We start from the raw sequence: 14,410 nt of genomic DNA, 5'->3' as shown, positions 1-14,410 counted from the left end.
GACCGTAAGGCGCTAGAGGGTAGAGCGTATGGCCCAGTACATCACTAGCGCCAAGCTTCCTGCCATCCAGGACCTATATACTAAGCGTGTCAGAGGAAAGCCCAAAAAATTGTCAAAGACTCCAGTCACCCAAGTCATAGATTGTTCTCTCTGCTACTGTATGTCAAGCAGTACCAGAGTGCCAAGTCTAGGACCAAAAAGCTCCTTAACAGCTTTCACCCCCAAGCCATAAGGCTTCTGAACAATTAATCAAATGACCATCCTGTAATTTAAATAGATTTTTATTTGGATTTCATTTAATTGACATACACAAAATAGTCCAAATTGGTGAAGTGAAAAAAATGTATTGTTTAAAAAAAACAAAAAAAAACTGAAAAGTAGTGCAACCAATTACCATCAGAAGTCACATAATTAGTTCAATAAAGTCCTTGCACCTGTGTGCAATCTAAGTGTCACATGATCTTAGTATACATACACCTGTTCTGAAAGGCCCCAGAGTCTGCAACACCATTAAGCAAGGGGCACCGCTAAGCAAGCGGCCCTATGAAGACCAAGGAGCTCTCCAAACAGGTCAGGGACAAAGCTGTGGAGAAGTACAGATCAGCGTTGGGCTATAAAAAAGTCTGAAACTTTGAACATCCCACAGAGCACCATTAAATCCCTTATTAAAAAAATTTAAATAATATGGCACCACAACAAACCTGCCAAGAGAGGGCCACCCACCAGAAGTCAGGGAAGTCAGGCAAGGAGGGCATTAATCAGAAAGGCAACAAAGAGACCAAAGATAGCCCTGAAGGAGCTGCAAAGCTCCACAGCAGAGATTGGAGTATCTGTCCATAGGACCACATTAAGCCATACACTCCACAGAGATAGGCTTTACGGAAGAATGTCCAGAAAAAAAGCCATTGCTTAAAAAAAAAATACAAAAAAAATAAAGTGTTTGCCAAAAGGCATGTGGGAGACACCCCAAACATATGGAAGAAGGTACTCTGGTCAGATGAGACTAAAATTGAAGGAATGATGGATGGCACTAAATACAGGGAAATTCTTGAGGGAAACCTGTTTCAGTCTTCCAGAGATTTGAGACTGGGACGGACATTTACCTTCCAGCAGGACAATGACCCTAAGCATACTGCTAAAGTAACACTCAAATGGTTTAAGGGGAAACATTTAAATATCTTGGAATGGCCTAGTCAAAGACCAGACCTCAATCCAATTGAGAATCTGTGGTATGACTTAAAGATTGGGTTCCGCTAGTGTACAGCATTCAACTTGAAGGACCTGGAGCTGTTTTTTCTTGAAGAATGGGAAAAACATCCCAGTGGCTATATGTGCCAAGCTTAAAAAGACATACCCCAAGAGACTCGCAGCTGTAATTGCTGCTGCAAAAGGTGGCTCTACAAGGCAGTTGGCCTAAGAACAGTGGGTTGTCATTGAAAATAAGAATGTGTTCTTAACCGACTTACCTACTTAAATGAAGGTAAAATAAAAACAAGTAAAATAAAAGTTATGCACGCTAATGTTTTTTTTTTTGTCTATTTCTTGATTGTTTCACAATTAAAAATATGTTGCATCTTCAAAGTGGTAGGCATGTGGTGTAAATCAAATAATACAAACCCCCCCAAAAATCTAGTTTATTTCCAGGTTGTAAGGCAACAAAATAGGAAAAATGCCAAGGGGGTGAATACTTTCGCAAGCCACTGTACATGTACAAATTACCTTGACTAAACTGTACCCCAGTATATAGCCTCGTTATTGTTATTTTATTGTTTTACATGTTCCTTTTTTTACATTTATTTGGTACATATTTTCTTAACCAACAATGCAGTTCAAGAAGGAGTTAGGGATTTGTAAGTAAGCATTTCATGGTAAGGTAATACACCTACTGTATTCAGCACATGTGACAAATAATGTTTGATTTGATGTAAGCTTGAATGCATGATATCATACAGGCTACGATTTATTGAGATAGTAAAATATACTGCTCAAAAAAATAAAGGGAACACTAAAATAACACATCCTAGATCTGAATTAAATAATCTTATTAAATACTTTTTTATTCACATAGTTGAATGTGCTGACAACAAAATCACACAAAAATAATCAATGGAAATCCAATTTATCAATCCATGGAGGTCTGGATTTGGAGACACTCAAAATTAAAGTGGAAAACCACACTACAGGCTGATCCAACTTAGATGTAATGTCCTTAAAACAAGTCAAAATGAGGCTCAGTAGTGTGTGTGATCGGCTATGAAAAAGCCAACTGACACTTACTCATGTTACTGACTTGTTGCACCCTCGACAACTACTATGATTATTATTATTTGACAATGCTGGTCATTTATGAACATTTGAACATCTAGCCCATGTGCTGTTATAATCTCCACCCGGCACAGCCAGAAGAGGACTGGCCACCCCTCATAGCCTGGTTCCTCTCTAGGTTTCTTCCTAAGTTTTGGCCTTTCTAGGGAGTTTTTCCTAGCCACCGTGCTTCTACACCTGCATTGCTTGCTGTTTGGGGTTTTAGGCTGGGTTTCTGTACAGCACTTTGTGATATCAGCTGATGTAAGAAGGGCTATATAAATACATTTGATTTGATTTGATTTGTGTGGCCTCCATGTGCCTGTATGACCTCCCTACAACGCCTGGGCATGCTCCTGATGAGGTGGCGGATGGTCTCCTGAGGGATCTCCTCCCAGACCTGGACTAAAGCATCCGCCAACTCCTGGACAGTCTGTGGTGCAACATGGCGTTGGTGGATGGAGTGAGACATGATGTCCCAGATGTGCTCAATTGGATTCAGGTCTGGGGAACGGGCAGGCCAGTCCATAGCATCAATGCCTTCCTCTTGCAGGAACTGCTGACACACTCCAGCCACATGAGGTCTAGCATTGTCTTGCATTAGGAGGAACCCAGGGCCAACCGCACCAGCATATGGTCTCACAAGGGGTCTGAGGATCTCATCTCGGTACCTAATGGCAGTCAGGCTACCTCTGGCGAGCACATGGAGGGCTGTGTGGCCCCCCAAAGAAATGCCACCCCACACCATGACTGACCCACCACCAAACCGGTCATGCTGGAGGATGTTGCAGGCAGCAGAACGTTCTCCACGGCGTCTCCAGACTCTGTCACGTCTGTCACGTGCTCAGTGTGAACCTGCTTTCATCTGTGAAGAGCACAGGGCGCCAGTGGCGAATTTGCCAATCTTGGTGTTCTCTGGCAAATGCCAAACGTCCTGCACAGTGTTGGGCTGTAAGCACAACCCCCACCTGTGGACGTCGGGCCCTCATACCACCCTCATGGAGTCTGTTTCTGACCGTTTGAGCAGACATGCACATTTGTGGCCTGCTGGAGGTCATTTTGCAGGGCTCTGGCAGTGCTCCTCCTGCTCCTACTTGCACAAAGGCGGAGGTAGCGGTCCTGCTGCTGTGTTGTTGCCCTCCTACGGCCTCCTCCACGTCTCCTGATGTACTGGCCTGTCAACTGGTAGAGCCTCCATGCTCCGGACCTTACGCTGACAGACACAGCAAACCTTCTTGCCACAGCTCGCATTGATGTGCCATCCTGGATGAGCTGCACTACCTGAGCCACTTGTGTGGGTTGTAGACTCCGTCTCATGCTACCACTAGAGTGAAAGCACCGCCAGCATTCAAAAGTGACCAAAACATCAGCCAGGAAGCATAGGAACTGAACTTTTTTGAGCAGTGTAGCTTATTTTACTGACTTTTAAGGATGATTAATAGCCAGAATAGTGGCATTGCACTGTGAAGCGTATTGTTCCATTGGAGCTGCAGTTTGTCTAATGAGTAGGCTTGGATTGTGATTAACTCATACTATAATTCATAAACTATCACACCCGTGTATACAGTGCATTTGGAAAGTATTCAGACCCTTTGACTTTTTCCACATTTTGTTACGTACAGCATTATTCTGAAACGGATTAAATAAATAAAAAATCCTCATCAATCTACAGACAATACCCCATAATGACAAAGTGAAAACAGATTTTTAGAAATGTTTGCTAATGTATAAAAAAATTAAAATACCTTAAGTAAATAAGTATTCCCTTTGCTATGTGACTCGAATTTGAGCTCACGTGCATCCTGTTTCCATTGGTCATCATTAAGAGGTTTCTACAACTTGATTGGAGTCCACCTGTGGTAAATTCAATTGATTGGACATGATTTGGAATGTCACAGCAAAAACCAAGCTATGAGGTCGAAGGAATTGTCCGTATAGGTCTGAGACAGGATTGTGTCAAGGCACAGATCTGGGGAAGGCTACCAAAACATTTCTGCAGTGTTGAAGGGGCCCAAGAACACAGTGGCGTCCATCATTCTTAAATGGAAGAAGTTTGGAACCACCAAAGACACATCCTAGAGCTGGCTGCCCAGCCAAACTGAGCAATCGGGGGAGAAGGGCCTTGGTCAGGGAGGTGACCAACAACCTCTAGAGTTCTTCTGTGGAGATGGGAGAACCTTCCAGAAGGACAGCCATCATTGCAGCACTCCACCAATCAGGCCTTTATGGTAGAGTGGCCAGACGAAAGCCACTCAACAATAAAAGGCACATGACAGCCCGCTTGAAATTTACCAAAATGCACCAAAAGGACAAGATTCTATGGTCTGATGAAACCAAGATTGAAGTGTCTGGTCTGAATGCCAAGCGTCACGTCTCGAGGTAACCTGGCATCATCCGTACGTTGAAGCATGGTGGTGGCAGTATCATGTTGTGGGATGTTTTTCAGCGTCAGGGACTGCGAGACCAGTCAGAATTGAGGGAAAGATGAAAAGAGCAAAGTAAAGAGAGATTCTTGATGAAAACCTGCTCCAGAGCACTCAGGACCTCAGCCTGAGGTGTGGGTTCACCTTCCAACAGGACAACGACCCTAAGCACACAGCCAAGACAGCACAGGAGTGGCTTCGGGACAAGTCTCTGAGTCCAGTTCCCGCCTCTCGTGCTGACCCGGAAGTGCGAACCTCTAGTCTGGCACGTCCAGTACCAACACCACGTATCAAGCTTCCAGTGAGTCAGCCTAGTCCTACTCAGCCTGTTCCCGCTCCTCGCACTAGCCTTGAGGTGCATGTCCCCAGGCTGGTACCTCCACTACCAGCCCCTTGCATCAGGCTTACAGTGCTTCGTCCAGAGTGTCCGGCAACAGTGTCTCGTCTAGTGTCCGGCAACAGTGCCTCGTCCAGAGTGTCCGGCACCAGGGGAGACGGCCCACTGTCCGGAACCAGGGGAGACGGCCCACTGTCCGGAACTGGGTGAGTCTGCTACCAGTCCGGAGCTGCCAGAGCAGCCCGCCAGTCCAGAGCCGCCCGCCAGTCCAGAGCCGCCCGTCAGTCCAGAGCCACCTAAGTGGGTGAAGCCTAGGGTGGAGCGGAGTCCACATCCCGAACCTAAGCCACCTCCAGTATAGGTGGGTTGGGGGGGGGGTGTAGCACTAGTGCCGTCGTTGATGGCAGCCACCCTCCCTTCCCTCCCTTTTTGTTTAGGGGGTATTTGGGTTTTGTTTTGTTGTTGTTTTGGGGGGGATTTTGTTTTTTCTTTTTAGGTGCATTCCGGGGTCTGCACGTCCTGTACTGTACTGTCACGTCCTGACCAGCAGAGGGAGTAATTGTATTATATTTGGTCAGGACGTGGCAGAGGGGTATTTGTTTCATATGGTTCGGGTTGTGTGTGTTATTTAAGGGGTGTTTGATTTATGTAGTCTGGGGTTTAAGTTTTGTTCTAGTGTTGGTTTTCTATGGTTTATCTAGTTGTTCTGTTTCTTTGTTAGTCTGTGTGGCTCCCGATCAGGAACAGCTGTATGTCGTTGTTCCTGATTGGGAGTCATATTAGGAGTGTGTTTTTCACCTGGGGTTTGTGGGTTGTTGATTTCGCACTGCTGTATGTAAGTACATAGCCTGTAAAACTGTCGGTTTGTCGTTTTCTTGTTTTCCGTGTTCATTTTATTCTAATTAAATAGAAAGAGCAGCATTCATATCCCATCTGCGTTTTGGTCATCCATTCACCACGACAGCCGTTACAGGAAGATAACGGCTCTATAAACATTCTTCCGTTGTGCCCCGACCTTCTAGTTAATTACATTTACATGATTAGCTTAATCAGGTAATATTAATTGCAGAGAAAGGATTTTATAGAATAGCATATCACTTAATCCGGCATAGCCAAAGACACGACAACAGTTAAGAAAAAAATTATTTACAATGACGGCCTGCACCCGCCAAACCCGGACGACACTGGACCAATTGTGATACAGCCTTGATACATCAGGAAAATTCTCGTTAGCTAAATAGTGATCGAGTTAAGATCCAACATCTGTATCAGTATCGACACATGCCTCAACAACCCTCTTAGCAATCATTCTCTCTGCGTGGTGTTTTGGGAAACACCGTTGTGTTGGAAAGATGCATCGCTAAAACACTCAGAAGCCCAAGTTCCATTGCTAACATGAAACTGGGCACAGTATAATAAAATTAAACGCACAGGACAACAACTGTCCATCACTGGTAAATCCATAGTCCAAACACATTATTGCAAAACAATGAAAACATCCAAGCTTATGCACAGTAGTTTTCCCACTAACTTTCTGTACCAGTTCAGTTTTATATGCTTGTCTTGTTTCTGTAGACATAGCGATGTATGTTGAATTGTCTCACAATAACCTCACTCTTACAACTATGTTCCCCTTATATAGACTTTAAGAGGTGAGTGGGGCTCTATGTTCAGAGAATGTCTTGTCCAGATCACTGAGCTCTTATTTGACCCTGGGTTCAGAGTTGACTTGAGCTGTCTGCCTAAACACCAGGGTGCCAGGAGTTTAAATTAGACTTTCTCCTAGAGGTCACGGCGTCAGGAGCACAGACCTACTGGTTTTTCACACCATGCATGGCTACATAAGGCATGAAGTAAACAAAATGTACTCCAACAGTTACAAAACTAGGCCAAAATTACTGTTATTGTTGTCGTTGTTACAGTATTAGCATTGGTCATTTGGAAAAGCACCAACTGTGCCTAGAGTTAAATAGTTTTTTATCAAACTTTATTTAGTAATCTCAATAAGTTTGAATTTATTGTATTCAACACAAAAGGCACAAGATCATCCCAGTCCTGGCATGTGTCCCTCCTGTGCCTTCCCAGCGGTTCCTATTTCAAAGGGGGGTGGGGTCTACACTTGCACTGTCATTGCCTGTATTTTAATACCTGCATGAGCCTCCACTCCTTCATTCCATGACAGAATACCAGTTGAGACGAGGCTAAAACCTCACAGGAACACTCATTCCTCCCAGCTTGGTGATTTAGGAGAATCTTGGATACCTTTGCTTTTACTTGGACTTTTTGTGAGTCACAGCAGGCATTTTGTGTGTTTTAAAGTTGCATTTACAGCAGTAGCTTACCTGTTCCATTCAACGGCCAAGGTTCCGTCCTACCCAGCGTCATTCCCAGGAGAGTGAGCGAATCCCCGGGTTGGTACAGGTGAGTGGGGTCCATGGAATTCGTTATCTGCAGCGATGCTGAAAATGTAATGGAGAAAGCATGTTTTTTTTCAGTATTCACTGACTGCATATCTATAGACCAGTGTCAGTGTGTTTTGTTTTGCTACTCTATAGGCAAATAAATATTTTGGTCAACCAGGCAACATGACCCAGTAAGGAAATGCCTATCTGATCCTTCATTAGCGGCGCTATGGGATTGTTGTTTCTGATGTTACCATCATAGGGCATAATAAGAGTTGCCAATATGCAGTCTATCCCTGAGGTGTAACTAATTTATATACACCTATACTGCTCAGTCATATCAAAGCTATGTATGCACTACTGTGCAGTCACGGCAGTCTACACTTGAAAAGAAAAAAAATGCTTTTTAGTAAAACTATCACAAATATATTTACAACTTATATTCTTAGTATTAGTGTTAGGCTAGTACATTACTGTAGTATAAATTGCAGCAGCTGGTAGCCTATTGGTTTGTGCTGGACTAGATCATGATGATGGTTATCTTTAAAGAGTTCCTTGGGATAGGATGGAATTAGTCAAATCTATATTTGCCAATCTGTGCTTATTAGGCTAATGGTTTGATGAAATGCTATTATTAAATTGCAGTTTAAAAAGTATACCATAAACAACTTGGCTTACACTATCATTTAGTACAATTCATTATTTAGAAACTATCATCAAACAGGATAATAACCAACAAATCCACATCTCCCAATTAAATTGTGTATAATGAGAATTGTGGTTAGTTTAAAAAACAAAGAATGTTTCTATACAACCTGGTTATCAATGCAACATTGTGTATTGTAGAGTCAGTATGTTGAGGGTGCTAACTGCCGGTATGTGTGGGTGCACAGTGACTGCCTGGAGAAGAAGAGGCAGGAGAAACTGCTAACAGTAGCAAAGTCCACATCTGCTTCCAATCGAGATGGAACAAGAAGCTGCTGTGTCTTAATCTGAATATGTGCTCAAGCTGTCACTCAACTCCCTTCCAGCCACAGAGCCAGCCACAACTGTCTCTTCTCTTCACTCACTCTGAATGTGTAGCTCCCTCTCCCTCCCTCCCGCTCCCCCTTCCTCTCCCACCTCTTTCTACCCTCTTGTAGAATTTACTTAACTTGATGTGCACCAGATTCATTTATGTAGAAATGAATTGACCAAATTTTGTTTGCTCAAAGAGTTTGTCTTTTTTTTGGGGGGGGGGGGGGGGGGGTAGAACTCATTAGAATAATACCGAGCATATTTTGCAACCATACCTTAACAACTGCTGGCTTAGGAACTGGCAGAGAAGCTCATCGGTGAGAAAGAATCCCTACAGGAAAAATACTGTAGTTGCATTACTCTATTTATATACTATACACTGTGGTGTTTTTGCGCAAAAACACTACAGTGAATACTGTGGTATTTACTGTTGTGTTTTTGGTGATAACTGTAGTATTTACTGTAATGTTTTTGCAGACATTAGTGTTTAAAGTTTTTTATTTACATTTAATTTTTTTATCATCCTTTTTTTAATTATATTTTTTGGGCTTTCTCCTTGAACAAACCTACCGGATAAATAGTAAAAGAGCAAATTTTCCATAACCTGTAAGTAGGTAGGACTGGGGACTGAATGGCTATGTTCAGCTCCTTTCTTTAACCTGTAGGGAACAAAATATATAGTCACAAATTGGGATGTGAGGGAGGGGAATGGGCATATGCAAATTGTGTAGTATAGCATTCTACAGTATACTACAACATTCTATAGTTAGCACTACACAATCAAGGGATAATACAGTGTGTAGTATAGTATTCTACAGTATGCTACAAAATTATATAGTAAGCTCTGCACACGATCGAGGGATAGAACAGTGTGTAATATAGTATTCTACAGTATACTACAAAATTCTATAGTACGTACTAAACATGATCGAGAGATAAAGAGTATAGCCTACTACAGTTTACTACATAATACTATAGAATGCTATAGTAAGCACTATAGTATTTTTTTTGTAAACAGTGTTATGTGGGGCAGATGAAAGCATAAAGATCCCTACTGAAACCTTCACTATACCATCCATTGTTAACTGGAAATAAAACTTTTGAATAAAGAATTGTTTCATTTAGTAGCTAGGACAAACAACTCAGCGCTAGAACTGACACAATTAATTAATTTGGGGGTACTTGAGTTTAAACACGATTACCTGAATACATTTTGTCAATCTGACATAGTAATTTATAATTATTATTTCTCAATTTCAATAGGTGACTCCAGGATGATGGCCTTCTAGGCAGAGTTGCAAAGAAAAAGCCATCTCTCAGACTGGCCAATAAAAAGAAAAGATTAAGATGGGACACAGACACTGGACAGAGGAACTCTGCCTGAAGGCCAGCATCCCGGAGTCACCTCTTCATTGTTGACGTTGAGACTGGTGTTATGCGGGTACTATTTCATGAAGCTGCCAGTTGAGGACTTGTGAAGCATAAGCTTATCAAACTAGACACTCTAATGTACTTGTCTTCTTGGGCCTCCCACTCCTCTTTCTATTCTGGTAAGAGTCAGTTTGCGCTGTTCTGTGAAGGAAGTAGTACACAGCGTTGTACAAGATCTTCAGTTTCTTGGCAATTTCTCGCATGGAATTGCCGTCATTTCTCAGAACAAGAATGGACTGACGAGTTTCAGAAGAAAGTTCTCTGTTTCTGACCATTTTGAGCCTGTAATCGAACCCACAAATGCTGATGTTCCAGATACTCAACTAGTCTAAAGAAGGCCAGTTTTATTGCTTCTTTAATTAGCACAACAGTTTTCAGCTGTGCTAACATAATTGCAAAAGGGTTTTCTAATGATCAATTAGCCTTTTAAAATGATAAACTTGGATTAGCTAACACAACATGCCATTGGAACACAGGAGTGATGGTTGCTGATAATGGGCCTCTGTACGCTTATGTAGATATTCCATTAAAAAAATCTGCCATTTCCAGCTACAGTAGTAATTTACAACATTAACAATGTCTAGACTGTATTTCTGATAAATTATGTTATTTTAAATAGGCAAAAAATGTGCTTTTTTTTCAAAAACAAAGGCATTTCTAAGTGACCACAAACCTTTGAACGGTAGTATATATATATATATATATATTTTTTTTTATTTAAACGTGAACCACATTTTTATCAATAGGCCGTAATTGATTTTGGCCCAATAGGCCTGGCATATTGCCACGTTCAAGGAGCTTTACGTTTTGATTGGCTTATTTTGCCTAAAAACCTTTAGGCCTACCTATTAAAAAAAACTGCATTTCTGCCCAGCCTGGCAAGAGTGACCAAAGGGATGTTAAGCATCCCCAGTGGCTCTGCAAGTGTGGAGAGGATATTCTCCGTTGCTGGCCTGCTCTCCAGTCACCATAGCATGAGCCTGAAGCCACAGACTGGCCAAACTCGTGTCTTTAAAAATGAATTCAAAGGCACTAATAACTCATTTTTGTGTTGAATTTGTATTGAATTCTAAGTACGTCACAGCCTATATGTGCAATTTATAGACTATAATGATTTAATACAACGAAATGTTGTATAAATGCTGAGCACTTTCCAAAAGGATTTCCAACAGCAGAACTCCGCTCACATGCTCTGGTAGTGGGGCACACTGAAGCTTCTTTGTACCTGCACACAGACACATGCACAGGGTTACGGCAGGCGGCTTCTAAAACACACGTCTAGAGTTACTTCTGCACTGGGTCTGGGAGGAGAACAAGTGAGACTGATCAAGATCACAATGCATAAGGCTTTCTCTGAGCAGGATCTGGGCTCTTTGCGAGGTCCTGATCTATCTTTGTCATCACACTTAGTTCTGTCTGTATCCCTCTTTTCTGCTTTCCATCACTCTCTTGTTATCTATGAAATTAGTCTGTGGGATTTCACATATGTCTTCATATCAGAGGGATTCCTGGCTCATGTCAATTGGCATCCGTTTAATGGTTCACTAAAACTTTGCTGCCAAGTAGGCATAGCACACTCCACAGTTGTTTTTTGATGTGGTATCTGCTTACTCTCTCTGAGGAAGTTGCTTCCATTGGGCATTCACAAAATGAGGCCAATGAATGACAACAACCACTTTTTCAAGGTACAACTATCTAAGTGATAACAATAAACCTCACCAGGACCCCTCTCTCAGGACCCAAGAAAATGAGTGCTTTTTGTAATGTCCATTTCGCATAAACATGTCCCAGTAATTTGTTCTTTTCCAGCGATTACTCCTGTGCTGCGTTTGAACCCCTTGCATGCGGTGATGTGAAGGATTAGTCCTGTGTGCAGCTGTCTGTTAGGATAAGACTGACTCCTGTATACCTCCGCCATCTGTTTGGCGTCAAGAGTTGTTACGGCAGAGCTGGGCAGGAATGTGCTGGTGGTAAGGTACCCATGGATGTCTCTGACATGTTTTGTTCTGTATTCTGTCATTGCAGTGCAGTGTGAAGCCTGCCTAAACCCAGACCAGCTCTGACAGGTCCAGCTCCCAGCCCAGCACCCTGAACATGAGACAGCTGTGTGTCTGTGTGTCTGTCCTGCTAGTCTTGGCCACCCTGGCTGTGGCTAGGCCAAAAGCAGGTTAGCCAATTCCAACTGTGAATTAATAAAATTACCATGAATGCATTGCAATTCGGCACACATTCAATTGCTTCTTACCTCATAATTTTTGGTTAGATTCAATTAGAATGACATCCGGCATTGCAAGGAAGTTAATGCAATTCATACAAAATTACTGTTTACTTGTATGCTTATGCCGTAGATCATTTCACATTCATGCAGCTTGTGATGAATTTGCAGCTGATTTTCAACTCAATTCCAATCCAGCACTGGAGCAGAAGTGCAAGTCCGGCCCAGTGGACCTGGTGTTCATTATTGACAGCTCTCGCAGTGTGCGACCCCACGAGTTTGAGACCATGCGCAAGTTCATGATCGACATCATCCACACACTGGACGTGGGATCGAACGCTACCCGGGTGGGCCTGGTGCAGTACTCCAGCCAGGTCCACAACCTCTTATCATATTCTCAATTTATCTGTTTTTACACCTTAGCGAAGAACTACGCTTGGAAAGGGAAGATAGTTCTTGGCATGTATTTCTTATCTTGTTTTCCATTTCCAATCGTGGTTATTGTAGCTCCACAAAGTCTAGAGAACTATCACTAAAGGCTAAAAGCTTTTACGATGCACATGATTTTTTCCTAGGGTTTAACTAAACAGTTTTTTCCACTGTTAAAGACTCAGTTGTACCTAAATAGAGATAGTTATACATGCAAACCCTGCAGATGAAGAGGTGACTGATGCTTTGTATGCTTCTATGACTCTAGGTCCAGAACGAATTCTCTCTCAAGACCCACGCAAAGCTGCAGGGCATGGTGAAAGGCATCAACGAGATCATCCCCTTGGCACAGGGCACAATGACGGGCCTGGCCATCAAGTACGTCATGAACCATGCCTTCACGGCAGCTGAGGGTGACAGACCCAAGGTGCCCAACGTAGCTGTCATTGTAACGGACGGACGGCCCCAGGACCGTGTGGCGGAAGTGGCGGCCGAGGCTCGGGACAAGGGCATCGAGATCTACACAGTAGGCGTGGCCCGGGCGGATATGACCTCACTGCGCGCCATGGCATCGCCGCCCTTCGAGGATCATGTCTTCCTGGTGGAGTCCTTTGACCTGATCCACCAGTTTGGCCTGCAGTTCCAGGACAAGCTCTGCGGTGGGTTGAGTTGATATGTAATATTATTGAATTATCATCAAACGTGTGTTCAGCGATATGCGCGATGTAAGCAATTATCAAGATACCACTCAGTTTCAATCATATTGAGAAAATCACACTTTACAGTTGCTGAAGTGTCAAGGTCATCAGTGTTCAGAAAGGTAAGTATTTGTACCTGAGACTTTTAAAGCTTGTAAAACGTTTATCCGTTAATTTATCCTCAAACTCAACTAATTTTCAGCTCTCGCTATAAGTTACATCCTTGGCAGCACAATATCAAGCATTGAATTCTAATTAATTCTAATTCTAGCTTTTGAGAACTTGATCATCTTTCAAAACAGTATGAGCAAATCCTTGATATTTCCTAATGTCAATGATATGAGAGTGATTAAAGGTAGATTTTTTGCTCACCTGCTGGTGTTCCAGGGATGGATCTATGCCTGGAGTCTGACCATGGCTGCGAGCACCTCTGTGAGAGTTCCCCTGGCTCTTTCCACTGCCTGTGTCAGCCAGGATACACTCTCAACAAGGATGCCAAGACCTGCACAGGTAGGCTGTCCATTGGGCTAGACATGAGACAACTTAATACTTTTTTAAATGAATGAACGATATATAATGTCAGTCAAGTGCATGCATAACTGTAGTGTATTTCATTTCATCACATCACTTGAATTTAACTATAACTGGGCCTGGTTCTTGTGTATGCCAATGGGAAATTTGTAAGAAAGGTTTCATTGTGAGCATGTAGCCATGTATCTATTCAATATGCATTGTGGAAGTTCAGCTTTATGTCGTCTCAAATGGAAATTATCTTCACATTTCTATCACAGAATCTGTAACGATTCAGATTGAATAGAGCCCTAGGTCAAGTTATTATTCAGCAGTTACTGATTTACCATCAACAGTGATTTTTGTCTCTTTGTATGATACAGCCATAGACCTGTGTGCTGAAGGGAAGCATGACTGTGATCAGATCTGTATCCCCTCCCCTGGAGACTTCACCTGCGGCTGCAACATTGGCTACACCCTCAACAACGACAAGAAGACATGCACAAGTTAGTGAGGCCATCATCAGACCAAACAATACAATGCACTAAAAGCAACATAATCCATCCAAACCCATAGACCAGTGGTCACCAACCTTTTCTGAGTCAAGAACACTTTGATGGAACATTAACCAATTAAAAACAGTT

At 42.7% G+C, this 14,410-nt stretch overlaps 1 protein-coding gene and 1 non-coding gene across 3 annotated transcripts in view; one reads left to right on the top strand and one right to left on the bottom strand.

Annotated features, from left to right (window-relative positions):
* The first annotated feature begins 7,230 nt into the window (after positions 1–7,230).
* Positions 7,231–14,410, top strand: part of LOC115151094 (matrilin-4) — a 62,017-nt gene continuing 54,837 nt past the window's right edge. Inside the window, exons 1-6 of one of the 2 annotated variants that reach the window (XM_029695075.1) lie at positions 7,231–7,485; positions 11,940–12,081; positions 12,328–12,503; positions 12,827–13,217; positions 13,644–13,766; positions 14,150–14,272. In XM_029695075.1, coding sequence (XP_029550935.1) covers positions 12,009–12,081; positions 12,328–12,503; positions 12,827–13,217; positions 13,644–13,766; positions 14,150–14,272 — 886 coding nt within the window. In that variant the 5' untranslated portion in view covers positions 7,231–7,485; positions 11,940–12,008. Of the gene's footprint in view, positions 7,486–11,939; positions 12,082–12,300; positions 12,504–12,826; positions 13,218–13,643; positions 13,767–14,149; positions 14,273–14,410 lie in introns of both variants that reach the window. The other variant, XM_029695074.1, reaches the window with a different exon arrangement.
* Positions 9,027–9,081, bottom strand: LOC115151219 (U7 small nuclear RNA). Its single transcript, XR_003867236.1, has one exon. It is a non-coding gene; the product is annotated as a U7 small nuclear RNA (small nuclear RNA).

Source organism: Salmo trutta, chromosome 16, assembly GCF_901001165.1.
Source record: "Salmo trutta chromosome 16, fSalTru1.1, whole genome shotgun sequence".
In the NCBI taxonomy this organism is placed as follows: Eukaryota; Metazoa; Chordata; class Actinopteri; order Salmoniformes; family Salmonidae; genus Salmo; species Salmo trutta.
Note: the sequence above shows the minus strand (reverse complement) of the source record. Positions and strands in the feature narration are given on the sequence as shown.